The sequence below is a fragment of the Lagopus leucura genome, unplaced genomic scaffold (genome assembly GCF_019238085.1).
Source record: "Lagopus leucura isolate 7727_CA_CO unplaced genomic scaffold, USGS_WTPT01 Super-Scaffold_760, whole genome shotgun sequence".
Classification (NCBI taxonomy): Eukaryota; Metazoa; Chordata; class Aves; order Galliformes; family Phasianidae; genus Lagopus; species Lagopus leucura.
Window position 1 is genome coordinate 11,853,326 of NW_024962257.1, and position 22,233 is coordinate 11,875,558.

General features: G+C 51.0%; 1 protein-coding gene across 4 annotated transcripts in view; it reads right to left on the minus strand.

The window, feature by feature from the left end:
* The window catches only part of RHBDF1 (rhomboid 5 homolog 1), a 32,504-nt gene extending 12,504 nt beyond the window's left edge, over positions 1 to 20,000 (minus strand). The window contains exons 1-5 of one of the 4 annotated variants that reach the window (XM_042864675.1): positions 19,919 to 20,000; positions 7,765 to 7,900; positions 5,596 to 5,726; positions 3,229 to 3,333; positions 222 to 435 (exon numbers count right to left, since the gene is read on the minus strand). In XM_042864675.1, coding sequence (XP_042720609.1) covers positions 222 to 435; positions 3,229 to 3,333; positions 5,596 to 5,726; positions 7,765 to 7,878 — 564 coding nt within the window. In that variant the 5' untranslated portion in view covers positions 7,879 to 7,900; positions 19,919 to 20,000. Of the gene's footprint in view, positions 1 to 221; positions 436 to 3,228; positions 3,334 to 5,595; positions 5,727 to 7,764; positions 7,901 to 13,936; positions 15,464 to 19,918 lie in introns of those variants that run through there. The other 3 variants (XM_042864676.1, XM_042864674.1, XM_042864677.1) reach the window with 3 other exon arrangements.
* Positions 20,001 to 22,233: the final 2,233 nt, after the last annotated feature.

Here is a 22,233-nt window from a genome sequence, read left to right on the forward strand (position 1 = left end):
AACTTGCAGGGGTTGCACTTAACCCCACTATCTATGTCACTGATTAAAATAGTAAGTAGTACCAGTCCCAGTACAGACTCAATAGACACCACATTGAATCACTGACTGTAACCCATTGGACAAGACACATTCAGGCAGAATTAAGCCCACAAATGGGTTAAAAATGGTGAAGACACTGTGCAGGAAGCTCATGATAGCCTTGACTGTCCCAGGGTACTCACCTTCTGCATGCCCAGCTGGCAGGGCCCAACATACAGTGGAGGGGGGGTTTCTGTGCTTGTTAGAGAAATATTGTCCTGACTGGGCAAGTCCATTTCCCGGATGACCTGAGGTTTCAGCTTCCCATACCGCAGGCTGCAGTGGCGAAGGCTCTTTCTCTGCCATTTCTGTGTAGCATCACTGTCTTTGCTTACTCCAAACCAGTCAGCTGTGCCTCTGAAAAATGCCAGCATATAGGTAAAGCAGGAGCATCACGTTCACTGGGATTATGCAAATGAAAAGATAAAACCCACAATAGTCACTTCCAGCCAACCCCAATCCAAATGTAGGCAGAATTTCCCCCTACGAGCATCTCAGAGCCTGTCCTCAGCCAGTTTCAGCAACCTGACAGGTCTTGGTCAGAAATGTTTAACCATCAACAGCACTCTTTTCCCTCGTAAGACAACAACAACAACTTCAATGTAAGTAAAGAACAGTTAATTCTGACTTCTTCTAGAAAGAAAAAAGAGGAGACGGAACAGAAATTCAGAGAACTTGTGAAATGGTTTTTTTTCCCCTCTAAAAGACACTCACAGAAAACACTTACCATCTTCAGGCCAGCTATAGGTCCCCATTGTGGGGCTGCAGTTGTTCTCTGTAGCTTTTCCCAATGGCCAGTAGAATTCATTATTCTCTCCCAGCCTCCCACCACACTCCCAGAACATCCCCAAATTCATCCATCTCATGCTGCAAGACTCCCATCCTGCTCACAAGTTACATCAATGGCAAATGCTTGCTGTGGTCCTGCCCTCTCCTGAAGCAGGCACACACAGCTCTGAGCTGCTGGTGGCAGAAGCAGGAGCACAGGGCTGCAGCCACAAAGCAGGTTTGCTGCCAAGTGGCTGCTGTTGTGGAAGAGCATTGGGTCAGAAGCAAAACACTAAGGAAGGCAGAGGGATAGGTGTAAGTTAGAGTAACAGTCTTCAAATACTGCAGGAGAAGCTAAATATCATCACAGCCCTGCCAGCCCCCTCCCACTGTGGCTAATCCTGCACTAGAAGATGGCGAGTTACATCAGCACACAGCTGGCCCAGGTGTTGAAACCTGAAAACCCTTCCAAGCCAAACCCAAAAATCTCACCTCAGGCCACTGCTTACAGGTAGGATTTCCAGTTGCTGAGAAGGAAGACCTCACAAATCACAAAAGGAGTATCAAAACATACACTAACATAAAAAGAGGGTTACATCTAGAACTAGGTCACACTGCTGAACTGAGTCAGAGCACCAGAGACAGGAAACTAAATCCTGTGCTTTACTTACTGCACCCTGCAGAACAAAGATACGTATCATCAACCAGCAACTGAGGACATCCTGCCACTATGTAAAAAGATGTGAATTCAAAGCAGGCTTTCCAGCTCACACTTGCAGATGCAAACCACCAACCATTGCCAAAAGCACTGTTATTCTCCCAGCGACCCAGAACAGGCCCTCCAGCAGGCACAAAATCAAGTGAGCCACTGCCAGCCTTACCTGCCCTCGCTGAGCCAAACCTTTCCAGAACTCTTCAGCTAGTCACTGGGTGCCATCCCTCAGAGAAGGGGCTATGCAGGTCTCAAAGCACTGCTCTGCTGTCACTGACCCACAGCAGTCTTTGTCCCAGCTCAGAGCAGACAAGCCTGGGGTCAGCGCCTGTCCTGCAACTCCTGAACCAAGTCTACAGACAGGCACAATGCACCAGCTGTGCAGAAGCACAGGCACAACACACATCACAAGACATTCTTGTAACACAACTTCCAACTTTCATTACCAATATTTGGACACCAAGGTGACCCTGGGTGACAAGCCTATACACGGGGCCACTATTAGCCGGCTGATGAACACTGTGCAAAGAGCTGTGCTTCAGAGCTCCGTGGAACTGCATTCCCATTAGTGTGGAAGGACAAGCACTGCCACAGCTGCTCTGCACAGCAAGTATCACTCCCAAACTGCCAGCGACCACTGCTGGCCCAGGGCTAGGATAGGGATCTGTCCCATTCTCTGATCATACACAAGACAGTCCAGGATAACCTTATAAACTGAGTTTAGAGCACTTGGAGCACTCTGGAGAAACAATGAGAGCCAGGGATGTCCAGCCAGGGAGCCCCATCATCTGCTACAGATCCTGCAGAACTAGCAAGCAATGAATCAGTACAAGGGCAGGTTCTTCTATCAATTTAAGCTAAGCAGCCCTGAAAGCTAAAGTCCAAAGACCAGCAGCTGTAAATGCAAACACAGCACCAAAGTGGCACCTGGCAACGGTAGTGATGAGGAAGGTAGGACGGGAAGGAACATCTGGGCATTGGGTCCAGCCCCTGATAAACACAAAGTCACCATGTCTGTCTCATTCAAAAGTTCACTGAGTTCTAATTTGGGCATAGTGGTTGATGGGCTGTTGAGCTACTCCAGGAGTCCAGGGCACATCTCTTCAGTGCTACGTAAACAAAGATCTCCACCTCAAAGAGAAGCCAGTCACACTGGGATTAGAAAATTCATGATGTCGACAGGAAAAGGGTGGATGCTATATTGAATTCACCAACTCTGAGCTTCATTCAAACCACATCTGTTTGGTGCAATTTTCTCTCTTTCCTCTTCTGCTCCAAGAAGGCTTTGGGACCAAGATACGCATATTTCACATGTTGCATTAAAGCTAGCAAGGACAGGCTGCATGGCAGCTGCCCCAGAGCAATTCTGCAGTTATGGTGAACACCAGGAGATTGTCAGCTTGTTAGGAAAAACAGAAAGAAGTGAGGCTGGAGAGTGGGCAGTTTGTTAGTCCCATGCTATTTATTGACATCTGCCTAGATATTTAGTAGGAGTGACCATTGTTTTCTGTTAGATGCACACGGGAACTTTCTCACTCCCATCCATTTGCAGGCCTCCTGGTCAGGCCTTGGAAGGCAACATGGTCTCAGCAGCAGCCAGAATCGGTGCAGTTCACAATAGCCCTTGCACACACATGCAGGGTGGGTTGCACACTTAGTTCTACCAGTACCTGAAAAACGATCGGGGCAGGGACTGCCGCTTTCTCAGGGAACTCCTGCCCACCCGGTTCCCCTGAACAGGCAGGGTCTGACTCCTTTGAAACCGTACCTGTCTGCTGCAAAGAAAAGAAAGCTGAACGGAAAGAGCCCGCTGGGCTGTGGAGGCAGGCAGCAACCTATGTCTAACATTTCCCCATCTCTTTATTCAACCCCAGTCAGCAGCAATTGTGCCACAATGCACGTGACAGCAGGATCCAGGAGGTTGCTGAATCCCATCGGTGCATCTGCATCTCTGATGTACATCTCCCATTGGTCTTGATGACACCACAGATGCTTCGATCCCCTGCCACCCCCAGACCTCTTTAATCCGTCTTCTTCAGCCCAGACATACAACTGCAGATCTCACAAGATGGCTTTGGACAGCACAGAGTGAAACACCAGAGGTGTCAGCAAGCTGAGATATGATCTCTTTGGATACAGGTGTTTGATGCCACTCAGTGTCCTGGAGCCATTCTGGTTGACCCTGGCAGGGTCTCACCTCAGGCACAAGGATCTGTGCTGCATCTGCTGCCTTGTCTGGACATCTTGGACACTGTAGGAGACTGGAAACATTGTTAGATGCCAACACTCAAACAGCTGAATCACTCCTATGGCCCTATGTTCTGGACCACACGCAGTTGACTTTAGGCACATACTTGATCCGTGTCCTGCAAGCCCCATGAAAAGGAAGGGATGGAGTCCTGCTGCTAGAACAGTTTCACATTCTGTGTTTAACTGGAGCTGCATTAAGCAACAAACCCGGAAGACAGCCTCCCTGGCCTCACAAAATAAATCCCAGTGACACCCTTATGGATGTATGGTCTGCAGTTCTTTACTGCACACCTACCTCTGCTGTTCACAGCACTGGTTTTTAGGCTATCCTCAGTACTTTCCAATTCCCTGTCTTTGTTTCTGATCCAATTATTTAACGCTTTTACTGCTAGTTCCACGTCTCTCACATTTCCTGTAATTCTGCCTCTCACGCAGTCTTTCCCACTGCTGCGCCTGCCTTCCTACCTGCATTCCACAGTGCACTGCAAAAGCCATGTACAAGCTGCAATTCCTCCTGGACAGAGTCTTGGCTGCTCTTCATGCTGTACAACAGCCTGCGTGAGAAAACTCTGCACTGCAGAATGGCATCAACCCCCTGCACTCAGGATTACAAAACTGCTACCCAGCCTGTTAGGCACAGGCACGGATGCTGCCACCAGCTGGTCCCCAACACTGCCATTGCATACAGGCATGGAGGACAAGACACGTGTCTGTCAGTGCACCAGCCATATGTGCTTGATGCTAAGTAGGACACTGGCATCTCCCTTGGTATCCAGGAGCTTCACCATCACTGTCCAGCCCTCTTTTGCTCACTGTAGCTCCATGTGCCCTGTCTGTAAGGACTTATGAGGGAGAAGGCTGCCCTGGCCCTTCCATACAGTGCTTCTTATCAAGACCCCTACAGCATCCTCCCAGGATATCCTGTCAACCTTAACAGGCTCTTGTCTAACTGTCCTGGCACAAAGACTTGCAGAGGCCTGATTTCAGGCCATGTTGAGGGCTGGATAGGCAATAAGGTGGATAAATAAATGTCTGAATGACTTTACCCAGAGTGTGGTGAGCAGTGGCACTAAGTCTAGCTGGAAGCCAGTGACTAGCAGTGTATTCCAAGGGTTAGTGGGTTCAATCCCATTTAATAACTTCATTAATGATCTGGACAACAGGACAGTTTACCCTCAGCATGTCTGCAGATGACACAAACCTGTGGAGTGGTGGATACTCCCCAGGGTCATGCTCTGATCTGGAGGGACCCTGACAGGACGAAAAAAATGGGCTGGGAGGAAACTCATGAAGGACAACAAGGAGAAGTGCAAAGCTCTGCACCTGGAGAGGAACATCCCCAGATACCAACACGTGCTGGGGGCACCCAGCTGGAAAGGAGCTTGGGAGAAAAGCCTTGGGGATCCTGGTGGATACAGCATCATATGTTGCTAGCTACACATCAGGCCCTGAAACAGCCAGCTTCTTCAGGCACAAGGGCAATCAAAACTTATCTCTGATTAGCAAGAACCATTCACTGTTCTGATCAGCACTATTTTTCTGTCAGGACTTTGCTCCTCACTTATTGAAGGCAAGCTATACAGCACCATCAGGCTCATATATTGAGAATCTATCTGCACCTACCCTCTACCTCAACCTCATGACAGGCAACAAGGGAGACAACTCAATCCTATTTTGACAGCATGACTTAAAGTGCCAGGCCATGGGAGAACAAGAAGACCATGAAAAAAGGATGGCAACGGATGGCAGAATCCACTAAACCAGGCTCCAGGAGCTCAGCAGCTCACCTCTTGATGGTCTGGGTGATTGAGGTTTGTCGTTGTAGCACCGGTCTCCTCACTTCATGAGGCAAGGAGGGCACGCGGCTGTTGTCAGCAGGCATGCTCACACTTCGTAGAAAGGCCTGGCGTCTTGTTGGCTGGAAAGGAAAGCAGAAGGGGAGTCAGTATTATTAGAACTATGATCTACAGGGCCAGCCAGGGCGTGAACCACTCAGTCAGCAGCACAACAACCCCCCTCTGCCCCCAGCCCAAGCCACAAGCTGGGTGCATGCAGCCTAACAAGGACTGAGTTCATGACTGGCTAATGTGAAGAAACAGGACTGGATCTGCAGAACAGAGCAGTCAGCACTTGAACTTGGCATCTGAAGAGGCTTTTTTTTTATAGTTTCAGTGCAGACTGGCTCTAGCCTAGCCCACAGACTGATGTCCATCTGCAGATGGGTGTGTTACAGGAGTTCCTGCATCCTTCTGGCTTTTTTTCTAGCCAGAAGGAACAGAGATCACAAGCTCCTAGACCACTGCATAATGTAAAGTAAAGCACACCAAGCAGGGCCAAGTGAAATTAGCTTTATAAATAGCTCTGCATCTGCACTAAAAGACTATGAGAGTCGTGGGTGGGTCTGTGCTGCAGTTGCTGCCTGGCACAGGCCAAGCAAGCTGGGAAAGCCACATCAGCTTTGTTCATAACCTAATTGTCTGGATGCACTCAGGTCTGAAAGCTCCTAGCACCTCCTGGCTGAATGTCACCTGCCAAACCTGACACCAGACTGCTCTCAGCCCATCCTACTAACTGCCCCAAGGCTGTTCTGCATGAATTTGTCATTAGCTTGGCAGATACCACCCCCTTTCTAAAACACAGACTGAGCAGATTACCCCTCTGCTTCACTTGCCAGTGAACCGACTGCTTCTCTGGTCAGACACTATCTCTAATTGCTTGAAACTCTAGTCCTTCCAGCCAGACAGATAAAAACTTTCAGTAATTTTTATCTTTTTTTTTTTTTTTTTTTTTTAAATTTTTTTTTTTTAAGTTTTTATGTTAAAACAATGCCTAGACACTCAGAATTTAAGCCATGGGAGCCTGTATGCACTCCCACACACTGTGCTTTTAGAAAACATTACCTATGCCAACTTCCACTGTTGTGTGTACGTAGTGCCTCTCCAGAAGCCTAGCTGGATTTAGAGATTTCAGGTAAAAGAACATCCATGTAAGCCTTAACCAATTCAGAAGGCTTCAACCTACATAGTTAAAACCCTGTGTTCTCTTCTAATCCTTGCAAAAAGCACCGCAATTTCTTGGTTAGCAGTCAAGATGAAGGTTTCAGAAGATCAAGATGAAGGTGTACCTGCCAGAAGTCCATTTTAGTCCTTGGATCAAAGAACAGCAGAGGCCAGTCCATGCTTTTCCAAGAACATAAATGCCATTTTAAGACAAGCACACCCCTCCAGGGAAGGTGCAAAACCTTCCATTTCTGTGAACCCAGACACCACACTCCACTCATGGACCTGCTTTTGGTGTAGGCAGCCTATTATCCTGCAGCAAGGTCACGAGCAGCCAGCAGTCATCTCACCCACACGTAAGAGTTTTTGCCACTCTGAAGCAGAGATTCCTGTTGTTCCTCCTATTCCCAGCAGAAACATAGGTGTTCTACTCATGCTTTGCAAAGTCCCAAATAAACTATCACTTCATCTCTACTCCACCGCTCTTCAGTAACACTTATTTCTCCTCATATGTGAATTTCTTGCACTCATGCTATTAACAACTTTGTGCTGCCAGTAACTGTTCTTTCTTTGCTGTTGCTGATGACAGCCTGTCATTATCTTGGCTAGTCATAAGTCAGATTAATTCCCCGCTCATTTCAGCAGGAACTCCAGTACTTTCAGGTTGGTATTCCTCTAGAAGCCCCTCACTTCTTCAGTTCCTTGAAGGAATTCTTGTTTAGATACCTCACTCTCACATCTACCCCCTACAATCCTCGCACCCAAATGGCCACATCCACTGATCTAAAGTGAAACACACTCACCTTCCCTCAATATCCCATTCAAGGGGCAGCCCGTTACTGATCCCAGTGACCTGTCACACACAGCACTGCCTTTCTCTTGGCCAGGGCTGCCAGTGACGACGCTGTCAGCACAGCAGGGCTCTGCACATCCCTTGCATGACCACAATCCCCATACCTGCACTGGCTCTTCTGGCACCGGCACAGGCACTGGCACCGGGATGTCCAATTTTAACCATGGTGGCTTCTTGCGCTGTAAACTACTCGTGCTGTCATGCCGTGCCTCCGACATCGTCCCACGTTTGTCTTCAGGCCTAGGAGAGGGGAAAGATCACATGTGAGGAAGGGTCGGACGCATCCCTGATGCAGCACATGCTGTAGGGCCGGGCCGACCTTCTCCCGGCTGCCATTCACAGACACGAGCCTCGCATGGGACAACTTCCAAGTGTTGGAGAGGGTTCAGCAATCAGAGCTCGTGCAGTGTTTCTGAGGCTGGGGGACATCACGCCAAGTGCCAAAGATCACAGCTACAAGTTTCAGAGTTACTCCCCATTAAGATTTTCTGGGACTACTGTGAAATCCAGATTCCAGAAGAAATACTCATAATTATATCTTAATTAGATCTGGAGCCAGTCCAACCAGCTAAGTAACTGCAGTGCTAAAAGCTGCTGACCTCTCTCTAAAAACAGCCTGTGACTCACACAGGCTCCCTTGCCTACCCAAAGCCAAGCAGCACCATTTCCCTACTAACTGCTATTTGGGAATTAGCAAGTGGCCACTTAAAACTGCTTCTTCTAATCTCCTTTAAATGTAATCATTTTCCAGAAATACAGCAATGCAAGTGCAGCATGAACATCAGTAGAGCATTAATGCCAGTTTTCTAAGAATGGTTTTCATACATAAATAATGATGATATGGTATTTAAATAAAGCTGAGTTACAGAAACACCAAAGCAACCAGAGGGACTCCTTACTCACTCTGCAACCTCTCTGCCTCCTCCAGCACGCAGTGAGACAGAGACTGAGCAACTTCTCCAGGCTGTGAGAGTAATGACTTTGCTGCACATGCTAATAGAAATGGTTAGGAAAACTGATGTCACTGGAGGAATGAGATCACAGTGCCTTCTAACCTAAGCTACTCCACAAGCACGTATTTCTTTCTTCCTCTCCTAGCACATGCACAATAGCAGGCTCGCAGCGGGAAGCACATGTGCCGAGTGGGCCGACAGATCCAATTCCTTCCCAGCTTCCTTGTGCTGTCTCAGACCACAGATCCCACAGGAGACAGAACCCAGCAGGGTGTCAGCCTTATCCTCTCCCCAAAACAAACCGATGGGACAAGCATCCCGGTAACTTTGCAGGTACGCACGATTTGAGAGGGAACAGAAGAAAGCTCAGCACTGTTAAAACGTTGACACAATTTATTCTGAATGCACAGCAAATCTAAAATGTAAGGTGGGAATTCTTCCTTGAGCATGGGCATGGCCAGAGAGGCAGTGAGACCTCCGTCTGTCCTCAGAGACATCCAGCTAAACAAGGCCCTGAGCAGCGCAGCACACAGACCAGACAGCCTGCAAGGGCCCTTCCAGGCTAAATTAGGCTCTGGTTCTCCGATCCTGCCATCTGTGGCACTTCTATCAATTCCCACAGCTCACCCCAACTGCTCTGGAAAGGGAGCCACACAAGCAGTGAGGTTTACCAGTGCAAACAGTACATGGTGGAGGGGGGAGCAGGTCAACAAAAGGGAGAGGAGAGTGAGCTGGACTGGGTTAGAAGAGGAGAATCTCATCTAAAAGCGGGTGACGACCAGCTGCTAGCAGAGTCACACAGGCTGGGCTGGCTGCCAGGAGAGCAGGGCTCAGCTGAGCTGGAACGAGGGGAAGGGACGACTCAGCTGTAGGTGGATGAAGGTTTGGGTTTCAGCAAATACCACAGGCCCCCAAAAGTCTGGGAATTCACGATCCAGCCTGTACAGACATACTCTTTGTACACACACCACCATCCTGCACGCACAGATGCAACGCCTCACAACAAAAGGTCACAATTCCTTACTTTGCTCCATTTATAGCTGCAGAGGTGCCTAAAAGCATCTGTTCCAACTTCCTACGTGATACAGATAGCGAGGATATTAGGACGGCTCCTGCCTGCTCGTGTGCACTTCTGAAAGGGACTTGCTGGTGCCCACACTTGCCCCTTGCCCAAGCATCACCTAAAAGAGCAACAAAGCAAGCAAATACCTCAGTACCAGGCAACGAAACACCGAGTTTCACACTGACCCCATGACTATTCTCAAGAGATGTTCCAGGATACAGTATCCATGTACTTAATCAGACCAATAGGCTTGATTTCAAAGCTGACTGCATTGACACATACTTCATTTGAACGGTCACATATCCTCAAACAATCCCTACTCTCAGTACTGCCCTAATCAGTGTTTTCAAGAGACCGCTGAAAGCAGCGGGATAAGATCATGCACCTTATAGCCATGCAAGGTCAGGCCAAGTGTCTGCCTAAACCCAGTATCTCATTACCAGAGGATGCCTGGCAATCAGTACAGAGTACAGGATCACTTGACAGTCATGTCTCCCTGGACAGCCACTACATGAGCTATGAATAACTCAGGGACTTCTTGTGCCAGAGACATCTTTGCATTTAACCATTCTGTTTTCATCTTTATATCCATCCAATGATTTTCCTTCCAGAACCTATCAAACTCCCTTTAGAAACCAATGCAATCTTTGATCGCAGCCTTTTAGAACCCTTAACTGCCTGTGGCAGAGCAGAAACACATGCTGTGCGACGAGCTGTCCTCCTCAGCTTGTCTTTAAACCCGATACTTCCTGCGTTCACTTGATGCCTCAGTTCTTGGGCCAGACGAGCAAATAGTTTTTCCCTGTCCCTCTTCTCCACTCCAATCCTGGCTGTACAGATCTGTTCCAGGCCCTTCCTACCATCCCCTTGGCACACACACTGGGATACCACACTGGGTAGGACAGAAGCTCGGGGATTGTCAGAAACAGCTGGGGGGAGGCAGAAGAACTCTATACCTGCCTGCACTGCTGGCAGTGCTGGCACATTCACTGTCCTGGCTGCAAGCAGCAAGCTTCTGAGCAGAACGGCAGCAAAGAAGTCAGTCTGTGCTCTCCAGACAGCAGCCAGGGAGGCAGCAGAATTGCTGTGGGCCCAGCTAGCAGGGGGAAGGCAGGGAGTGCGAGGAGAAGCGGAGCAGCAGGGTGTCAGCCTCAGTGCTGCCAATAACATCATCTAGCATGGATCAGACCCAACTAGTTACAAGGATTATCCCAAACACCAGGCGCAAGCCAGACCTTTAAAACAAGCCAGATGGAGGGCTGAGGGCAGGCAGGGATGGAGAAGGCAAAGCAGGCTCTGTGTGCCAGGGGAAAGCTGTTGAGGAACCAGCACCACCCAGGCTTTGGCTGAGACCTGCATTACATCCCACACTAAGAAACCCCCTCGGAAATAAAGCAAGAGCATCAACCCTGTCCTGGTGCGGATCTCTCCTGCTTTCCTCACCAGTGAGCTCATAGGAGATGTTGCGAGGCTTTACAGAGCTGCTGCCCAAGGGCAGATTTACCCTGGTGAGCCTCAAGGTGTTCCACCAGCACAAAACTAACCGTACCCAAAAGTAAATTACTTCTTGTTGATCTGACATTGCAAAGAGGCTCAGAATTGCAGATAAGCTCTGAGCAACCTGAGACAGGAAGGGTAGGACCTGCCTGTTCAGTGATGGCTCACCGTGATATCAGCTTAGCTGAAACCCCAAACCAGGCGTGAGTCTTTGTCACCTGCCTCCCAAAACACCTCCCGTCTAAAACAGCTTTCACATAGGCTCCAATGGAACCACACACCATCTCCCTCCCAGAAATATATGCTGTCACTATGCACTGACCCACTGGCAGCTCTGACGAATGCCCTCAGGGGGTCAGAAAAACAGGTGAATTTATCCTGAGATGCTGTGGGGACAAGCTAACAACACAGCCTACAGAACAACCAGGGACCAGGAAGCATCTGTAATCGTGGGACATAAAGCAAGGGACAACTCGTGCTGATGTCAAACCCTGAGAGCAGGAGGACAGCCTGCCCCACCTCACCCCAGCTCAGAGCACTATCCAGAGGCAATGGCAGGAGCTCAAACAAAAGGTATATGCTTGAGCAGAGGGCTCTAAAAGCAGATTGTGCAAAGAGCACAAGCGCTACTACTGAGATGCTGCAGAGAGAATCGGCAAGGCAGGCTGAATGCAGAAGTCACGGTTCTTTAATTTCTGTGGCTACACAAGCAACCAAGCCAGCACTGAGGGATCTCACTTCGAACCACTTAATGTAATTAGCTGAGAAATACCAGTGGAAACTTCCTGTCTTGGAAGACACCAGGCAGAACCATAGACAGGAAATACGAAGCTGCATTAGAAAAAAAAAGAAGGGGAAAAAAAAAAAGAAGGTTTTGGATTTCATGCAAAGCCCTGCAGGCTGATACCGGTATGCAAGAGATGCAAGGAGTGCAAAGCTTCACCTGGGAACCATGGATCTTGGAGAAGTTCAGCTACGCAGAGCCAGAGGGTCTTAAACACAGGCTGTAAGAACATCTACCAGTGCGGTGCAAATGGCTGTGAGCCAATCCCATGGCCATGAAAGCAGATTCGAGGTCCCTCTGAGCAACTCCTTCCCTGATTTTCAGAAGACGGGGATCACGATGGAAACCAACTAAAAATGTGCTCCTATGGGCTTCCAAAGGAGCTCTGCGTAGGACATGAGGGGCATGCAGCTCTGATGCCCTCATATGGAAGAGGTGAAAAAATCTCAAAAAGCTCTCCTGATTTCTGCTAGTGCCTCCTGGATCTGTAGCTGCAGTTCTCCATAAACAGGTTAGAAGATGACTCCAGCTGCAATCTGCTAACATTCCCAAGGCAGCAGGCTCTCATCTTCCAGGTCCTTTAGTTCCAGCAGACAAAAGGCAGAGCAGGAGTCAGTACACAGAAGTAAACACTAAAATTCCAGCTCTGAAGACACCACAGCCACTAGGAGAAGCAAGCCAACAGCAGCAGTGTCACCAGGTGCTGTGCTGTCCCCTTCTTGTGCTGGCACAGCCACCCCTGCAGCTGCCTGGTGCAGAAAACAACCCCCATCACTCGGCAAAGAAATTGGTTTGTTCCAGCCCAGGCTCCTTCCCTGCTCCAAGTAACCGCGTGGCTCCATGAAACTTGTGGCAGTGCAAGGAGAGGGGAAGCAGCAGGAGCAGCTGCAGCCAGATGATGGAATCGCTTCTCCAGGCAGCACGGTTTGAAGTGATTGTGAAAACATGGCCCAAAACTCACATTTGCAGCACTGTGGGAAGCTAGCAGTGATCACAAGGGGGAGGTGGTAGGTTCTGCATCTCTTGAGGCCTAAATTATTTTCTCAGTGCAGGTGCTGAGTGCGGCAGGAATTAAGTACTACTGTTTCACCAGAGGCAGAGTGAATTTTTGCTGGAGTCGCTGGACAGGAAAACAACTTCACAGACTTCTCCAGAGCTGACAGCCAAGCCTCACACACAGAGAGCTTCCACAGAAGGGCTTCCAAACTTCCCCTGTTAACCAAAGGCCAGCAGCACCAGCAAGAGCAGCCAAGTACAGCAGACTGGGCAGAAGCACCACCTTTCCCATTCTCCTACAGCATGTGTGTCCCAGATGACAGAATGACACTCATGGCACTATGCAGCATGTGCCCCCGAGCCCAGATATAGTCCAGATAGTGAGCAGCAGGCACCCAGCTCCAACTCTGAAAGTAAACCCAACACAGAGCCATCCACAGCCTTCCCTGAAACCAGCAAGGGGAGCAGCAGGCATAAAACACAACCAACACAGAGGAGGGAGCAGCAGGAAGCTTTCTGGAGCACTCTGGTGTCTTCATCCTGTTTGTGTTTCTCCATGAACACACCCTGCAGCTTTGCATGGCTATGTGATAGCCACGTTCCTGCTGCCACATCCTCATGCCTCGCTCAGAGCACGCCGCTTATGGGCTGCACCTGGGCAAGGGCTGATAGCAAAAGTGCCTCATAGCTCCAGCAACAGCACACTGAGCACTGCAGCTGAGCAGCACCTCCCTCCCCTGGTGAATGACCACTGCCTGATCCTCCAAACGGAGCTGACTTTTACCTAGATCCACCACCAGCCCCCAGGCAGCTCACACATCTCTGTATGCTTGCACAGGACTCACACTGCTGCTGGTCCGGTGCCACACTGCGTGCAGCCAGACTGGATAACAGCATAATCACATGAACAACCCAAGCATTAACAAATCCAATTATAAATAACCGACTGCCAACACTGGAAGTTCATGCAGAAGAAGGTTCACCTAAACAAGCCTTGTTCTTGCAGCCTTCCCAAAGGTGCCTAGGCTGAGGCAGTAGAGCCCTGGGTTCCCCAGCAGCAGCACAGCAGGCTCCTGGGACTGTGTTCTTCGGCGTCACTGGAGCTCACCAAAACAAAGAAACAGGAAAAAGTAATCACCGAAACTATTTTAGTACATATTTAACTCACTGCAAAAGCTCACTGGGACTCCAGAAGACACGGCGCTGGTTTGCATTGGTAGCACAAGGGATGCACAGCTGGGCTCACCAACTGGTACCATGGGCACTGCCTCGATGATGTGGTAAGGTAAGGTTCAAAAATGGTTTTGTCAGCACAGCCATAATCCCACATTAGAAAGTAAAAGACAACAAGAACAACGAAATCCTACCTCTGTATTTTAAAAAAGGTGTCCTTTTTCATTGAAATTCTGCATTTGTAGCTTTGATTTTCTAGCAGCCTGCACATTCATTACAAGAACTGCAATTCAGAACACAAGGAAAGCTAAGAACAAGGCACCAGAATGAATTTCAAGGCAGAGAGACTGCTGGCTCTGGCTGCTTTTGGAATAGCTGCTGCCCATGCACCAACTTCAGCATTAAGAGCAGCTAAGAATCACAATTTGCTGCACTAAATAAAAATATCTCGCTGGCAAATGAGATCAAAACTGCCGCAGATGAATGACAACATTTCCTATGGAAAGTTACATAGATCCACGGTGAATGGCAATCCAAAAAAAATTCTTAGAGGAAATAACAAACACAGACACCACTAGAAGACATTGTGTATTCGGGAGGGATGGAAGCAGCAGCATTTGAGCCATTCGGGCTACTTTTTTTACACGTTCCTTTGAAATGCAGTGCATCCTCACTCAGCATCACACATCTGCTTTCTCCAACGTGACAGGAATTCTGTTCCCCTGAGCACAACTAAAAGAGTGAGCCCACACACTCCAGCAATGCCACAGCAGCGAGGACTGCTCCTCTTGCAAAAGGAGACGCTCCTGTTGCTCCAATTTCTACTCTTGCTGGGGCTCAACAGCTGGCCACCCATCTTCTCTTTCCTTGTCTAATGGAAAAGCAGTTGTGGGAAGAGCTCGTCTTGCTCTGCAGGTGTGCGTTCATGTAAATTCATGCGTGCCCCATGCTCCAACTCACAGCGTGAAGAAAAATGATCAACATTCTAACTTTGTTTCAGAAAGAAGAAAAATAGTGAAACATTTTTACAATGTAATGTTCAGCCTGAGTGAAAGGCAGTCCTGCCTCACTGCTCCCTCTGAGCTTCCAGTCCCAGGGCAGCCAGTGAAAGGGAAGGCATGCTCACACCTTTTGGCAAAGCAGTTTGGAGCCAGCTGTCTTCTGCAGCTCACTTTAAAGTACTGATCTTGCATTCAGGTGAGGGAGAAACATATCTCCCATCTGCCAATTGCTACGGGGCAACAACACCTGAAACATGGAAGCTGCCTTCACCAACCCCAGACATCTGAGTCCCCAAGATTTTAAAATTCAAGCTGCTACAACCTGCACGAATTTAAAGCTGAGTGAGCGCCAGACCTGCAGAACAGTAAAAGCAGCATCTTGTGCAGCTTCAGGATGATCTCATCCAGATTAAAAGGAAAACCTTCCAAGCAGACACTGCTGCTGACCGGCAGAGCAAGGGGCTGCCTTGCAGCGAAGTGGAAACAGGAAGGGGAGGAGGCAGCGAGGTAGGCTACCCAGAAAAGGCATGATCAGGCATGCCGTCCGATCTCTTCTCCCCTGGGAAGACTTTTGCAACACACTGCTGAGATCACAAAGAAGTTAAACTTCCTTTAATGATCACTGTTTTAGAGCTGCTGATTACTAAGCCCCAGAACCTCAGAGTGCCCTCATGTACTGCTCAGGTCTATACTGCAGTAGGTCCAACGTTTCTGCAGCACGCACAAAATAGCTTCAACTAAGTTTGAAACACACGGTGCATCTGTAGAGCTGAAGAACAAGCCCAAAGGAAATTTCAGCACACGCAAGCCTTATGTCAATTTGGCATTTACTGTCCCTACTGCAAACAGAGCACACAACCAATAAACTTGCTCTACATAACATTTGGGGACTCAACAGCTGAGGTTGATACGAAGAATAAACTCTGCTTTCACCATGCAGCAAACAGCCACTGTTTGTTATTCATAAGGATTTGACCAGAGTTTGGTGAAAAAACTCTTCCACCGATTTGTTCTTTGTGGTATTATCTCGACACTTGGGGGTTTTTTTGTATTTTTTGTGGGGTTTTTTTGTTCATTTTTTAAAACCACTTCCTCATTCCTAGAGCAGCATGGATTGCTGCAAGTATTGAAGCATCAGGGATGTGATCTTAAGCGGGCTCCCACTAGTCCTGGTCAGCAGCCAAATGAGCAGAACCAAAAAGCCCCTAAAGTTCAGCTAACAGGACATGACAACACGTAACCTCAACACCAACACACCGTGCACCAACTCCACGAGCTACTGTCTCACTGTTAGAGCTGCCCCAGCCCTTCCCAATGGCACTGCCTGCAACCAGAGGGAGGGCTGACAGACAAGGCAAACCCTGCCCTGCCCTCCCTGTGCTGAGTGAGGGGTTCTGCATCTCAGAGCAAGTTGTGAGCCACACACCGAATCTGTTCAGGGCTCTTCAGGGACACAGGAACACAACCATGGGAAATGGTGCCTGATAAATCCACTCACTTCCAAGGTGAAATCTCACCTCTTGCTTCCCTCGTCCCTGGGGGTCTGACTGCTGCCAAGGCTGGGAACATCCTTCCTGAACACTCTTCTGTCACTTGCACGGGGGGTGCTGACCTGTGAGAGGAGTTACTGGACACTAACAGACTGAGCAATAAGTCCTAACATCCATTCAATCTATAGTTCTACTTTCCAGGCGCACCAGGACATTTTACCCTTGAGCCAGACACAGTAATTGCCATTAAATCCAGGTTGCAGCCCCCACAACGCAAGTTGTAGCTAGAGAGGATGCAACACAGCTCTGTGAGCTGGCAGGCAATGCACACATTCCATGGGTTACCTAAAACAAGTATATACCCAGCAGCAGGGAGGCAACCTTACGGTAACAGTGCCAGATCTGCACAGTTCCTGTCTGCTTCATTCCAACCAGATGATGACAAAGTTACACAAAGGGTCTGGCACCTCTTCAGCTGAAAAGAACCTAATCCACATCTGAGCTCAGAGAAAAAAAAGAAAAAAGAAGGAATCCATCCTCAAGTTTTAAGTCCTTCTACTGAAACGGGCCGTACGATGGTGACAGGCAGGTGGCTGCGGGCATTAATAAGCATTGTGTTTGGTCACAAGTAAGGGTGGAACCTCCACAAAGGGTGTACGGTCTCCACACGATGCCAAAGCCTCCACAAAGAACTAAGGGAGAAAGGTAGAAGCCACGAGGATTATGGAAGACAGGTTAAAAGTTCTGGAGATGAAAACACAGAAATGTCCAGCCCATCTCACCCATAGGCAGCAGCCCCAGCAGCACACAGGGTGCTCTGCCAGCCCTGTCGCTGGGTGCACTGAATAGGAAAGGAAAACAACCCAGGACTCCTGCTCATGCTGCCCGTCTCAGACATTCAGCACTAGCTGGGCTATGTGCTCACACTGCAGAAAGATCCAATACATTGAATGGAATAAAATCTTTACTATTTATATCTAAGCATGCGGGCTCCTTGCCCGAAATAAACTGTCCTATCATGCTACACTCAGCAGACCCTGCCTGGCTCAGGGCAACATGCTGGGACTTGCTGGCTACTCTCTGGGGCTGGATTCCAGAGGAACAGGACTGATGATCCCAAAAGGAATTCCTATTCCTGCCTCGCGCCCAGCTCTCAGCTGCAGCGCTTTCAGTCCCCACTGCAGAAGTGCAACATGCAGTCGGCCAGACCCAGCGACAGGGGCTGCTCCCCTCCATGGGGCATCACCCCCAGGGCCGACCTGGGAAGCCCCAGCTCCAGCCCACAGCCCGGCTGAGGCCCACCCCGCACAGAGCAGAGGTGTTGCTCAGCCCTGGGCCACGGCTTTCCCCAGAACCTGAAAAGCCAGTTTGTAGGCAGAGCTCCTCCAAGTGGATTGCTTTTTTTTTTAAAAAAAAAAAAAGCCTGTCATGGGAAGTCCCAAAGCAGAACGAGTTTTGTGGGAGTTGCTTTCACACTGCCCAGCGTTAACCTCCTTTCATGGGAACACGCTGCAGCGGGCACAGCACTGACACACGGCTGTACCAGAGCTGCTACTGGCAGGAAACTCGGGACAATGAGCTCAGGGACAGCAGCAGAGCTTGCTCCCCTCTCCCTGGCCCAAACCAGGTCTCCCACACCCAGCCCAGGGATGGCAGAGCCCTTTTGGCCATGGAGAGACCTCAGTAGCAATGAGGATCTCTGTGCAGAGCAGCAGGAGGGGGAGATTCTGTGAGAGGATAGCTGCGACCAACAGACTGGAGGGACAACCAGCAAACAAGCCACAGGGCCTCTTCTGAAGCCCTTTCATCAGAATTTGAAGGAAGGAAGCACCTAAAAGCTCACCTCTTCTTTCCAACTGTATCAACTGATCTAACACAGCTTATCACCTCCTCTCACAAACATTGCATCACAGAGATACGTTGCTTTCCAGCTCTTCTATTTCCACACACAGAGCAAAGACCTGATTCTCCTTCCCAGGGTCCGCTTCCCAATTAGCCTCAAGTGAGCCCTTCTAACCCTGCATTTATTGTCTTTGTATCAGCAATACCACAGCAAAAACATGGTGTTCCCTCCTCGGCCCATGCTTTGTTTCAAAGCACCTTCAGCTCCCTTCCTCAAGCTTTCGCAGCCTCATCCCTTCCCATTACGTATAGCTTTTTTTCCTTTACTGCAGAATGCACAGCTTTCTTCCCAGAGGAAATCAGCAGCCAAGGGGACAAAAACAGGAGGAAAAGAACCAACTTCCTGCTTGTTGGAGACATCCCCAACCAACACCACCACAAAGCCAACCTGCGAGAGCACGAGCATTCAGCAGCACGAGCAGTCAGCACCACAGGAAACGTTCCACTGGGCAACCTTCATCTGTGCCCCTGCCATCACTCGAGTTACACGAAAGGAAAGCACAAGACAAAAAGCACTCAGGGGGCCCTTTGGTGCATGCTACAAGCGGGAAAGAGGATGGATGGCTTTCTGACAAGCCCAAAATGGCTTGGCTCTCAGGGTGCAATTCATACAGCGATTCCCTCGTTTCAGTGAGAAAAAAATCAACGTGGGACTGAATGTGGAGGAAAACTCACAGAAGCCACGAAACCCGCTCAGCTCATGAGGCAGCTGCCCAACGACCAGTGCCAGTGCCAGGGGAGCAGTGGGTGGGAACGCATGGCGAGATGGGGCTGGGAGGGCCTTTCAAGCATGGACCTGGCTCAACTGAAGCGAGCCATGAACACGCTCCTTCCCCTGCAGCCAAACTCGCCGGAGTCGCCAGGGTCACCGGGTCCCCGCATCACCACTGCAGACCCTGTCACTCCCGGTCCTAAAGGCTGAACGGGTCCCGCGCCGCTGCTCCTGCCCTTGGCCGGACTCCGAGAGGTGACGGGACCGGGCTGTCCATGCGGCACCGGACGAAGATCCGCAGCAGTCCGAGGCCGACAGCTGCACCCGAGGACGCCTCGGTGCCCGTTTGAGAGGCGCCGGCCGAGAGCTGAGAACGAGATGCCCAGCCGCAGCGCTCGGGACAGCACTCGGAGCCGGCACCTGCGCGCCGCACCGCGGAGCTTTCTCCCGCCGGCGTTCCTCCGCCGGGCGGCCGCCGCTCGGGACGCACGGAGCCCGGGGGAAGTCCGGGGGGAGTCCGGGGGTGCCCGCGGGACCGGGCCGGGCGGTGCCGCCAGCAGGGGGCTGCCGAGCCGCGGCGGAGGCGGCGGGGCCGCGGAGCGGGACGGAGCCCGCGACTCACGTGCGCAGCGGGGCCGGAGCAGCGCCCCTCGCCCGGCGCCCCCCGCCCCCCTACCCCGCACTCACCGGGAAGGCGGGGAAGCGCCTCGGCGAGCCGCCGGACTCGGGCCGCCCCAGTGCGGCTAAGGGGCCGCCGCCGCGGAGCACGGCCCGAGCAGGGCGCGGAGACTCCTCCCCCGTGCCAGGGGCCGGCCGGCCGGGCACGCCATTCACAGCCGCGGCATGCAAATGGCCGCTGGGCGCCGCGCCGGGCTCGGCGGTGCGCGCCCCGCCGAGGAGCTGCGAGCGCTCGGGGCCGCGGGGCGCATCCCGCCGAGCCGCCGCCTGACTCACGGCGCTGGAATGCGCCGCGCCGGGCGGAAGCGGCCGGTCCTCGGTCCCCGCCCGCGGCCCCCGAAGCGCGGAGGCCGCCCCCCCCCTCCTCCCTCCCGCTCCCCGTCTCGCGCCGCCGCTGCCGGTTGCGGGCCGGGCTGCGGCTCGGAGCAACTCGTGGGTTCCGCCTCGGACGGCAGGCTGTACCCCCCGCCGGCGCCGAGCTGAGCTGCGCGGAACCGCGGTGCCGTCAGAAAAGCCGGTCCCGTTACTTCCGAGCCTTTGGCTGCTCCGGAGCTGCTTTCTCCTGAGCAGCCGTGCCCGGGCTGTGCGGAGTTGATCCCCGACGGGCATTTGCAGAGCCCAAAATCAGGAGTTGGGCAGTTTGCATTGCCAGCCCTCTGTTGGCGGAAGGGACCGGCAGCTTTCGGACCGCAGCCGGCCCGCGGGGTCCCACCGCCACTCCCAGGAGCCTTCGAGGCTTCCCCAACACAGGTGTGTGCTGCCGGCCCCTAGAGCAGCTGGACTGGCTGCGCTGCTCTCAGCCCCCTCGCTCTTTCTTGCCATTGCACTGTCCTTGACCTCCCTGCCTCATTTTCTTGTCTCTCCTACCCCTCCGTTATTCCTTTCGTTTCCCATCAGGTCCTTCACACCTTCTCCTTGTCCAGGGAGGCGGTGGAGTTGTCCCTGGCAGTGTTCAAGAGGCGTCTGAATGAGGAGCTACGAGATGTGGTTTAGTGCTTGTGTTAGCAATGGTAATGGGAGGATGGTCGGACTAGATGATCTTGTAGGTCCTTTCCAACCTTATGATTCTCCCCCAGCCATTTGGTTAGTGTGTCATCCCTTCCCCTAGCTGTTTCTTTCCTCCCGGCCCAGCCATTCCCCCTCCTGCAAGGCAGGCTCCATCTCACTGCTCAGCCTCTGTCCTGGGACTGCTGCTGATGATTTCTCCGTCCAGTCCCTGCAGAGCATTGCTCAGCATGCACAGCTCACACCAAAGTTTGCTAGAGCCCCATCAGACACTCCCGTAAGGCCAGCAGCATGTACATCCACCTTCATCCAATCCCAAAACCACAGCTCCATATGGTTTTTATATCAGAAATCACTGTTGGGAGCATCTTTTACTATATTGCCATCTCCATCATGCAAGGGTGATGGAGTCAAGTGGGAGGGCTGCTTGCACTGGGAGCTCAGCAGTGCTGCACTCAGCAGTCCCCAGGGAGCCCTTGACAAGGTGAAAACCAAATTGCATGCAGAACCCCAATTGCCCACAGAGCTTCATGAAACTTAACAGTCACAAATTGTTTTCATATGTTTCCACCACACAAACAAGGAGAAGGAGTGCATGGTAACATAAGAGAGATGAACTTGCAGGCCCCTCGGAAGGAATGCACTGGAGGCAGAGCTGCTCTGACCCACCCCTGCTCTCAGCCTCCTGCCAACAGTGGGTGTGTTTTGTGAGGAAAACAAAGTTCTTGCACTGAAACGTGATTTTTCACTCTTATACAACACCACTGCAGCACTCCTCACACCACTCCAAGCTAAGGTGTTCCTCCTTCAGTGCACTGTATCTTATCAGCCCAAAACACACGGAATGAGGTGACTTAAAGCCAGATTCTGGCAGCAACAATCAGTCTGTGGTCATGACATGAGGCACGTCCATAGGATGTGTGGGCATGGAAGAGGCTCCATGGGGCAGTGGTCACAAACACTGCTCTCAGACATGGGGTTTGGGTGGTCCTGTTTGGGTCCAGGAGTTATCAGTGTATTTTCATCTCTGTTCATTGAGTGTCACTCCCCAAGAAGGACTTAGGAAGTTCCCCTCCAAACGTGGTACATGATGGCGTAGGTTGGCCCCAAGATGCAGGGCTGTACTACATCCCTCTCCAGGAGGGAGGATAGTTCCCTCTGCACTGGGATGGGATATCAGGTGTTTGCCTCCAGCAACGTTTCACAGGAATAAATCAATCGGAGTCAATATGAGCCCAAGGCTGGTCGTACTCACCCTGACCAGAAGAGCTTCCCAGATGCAAATGCACTTCTGAGGAGGACGAAAAATGCCTTCTGTG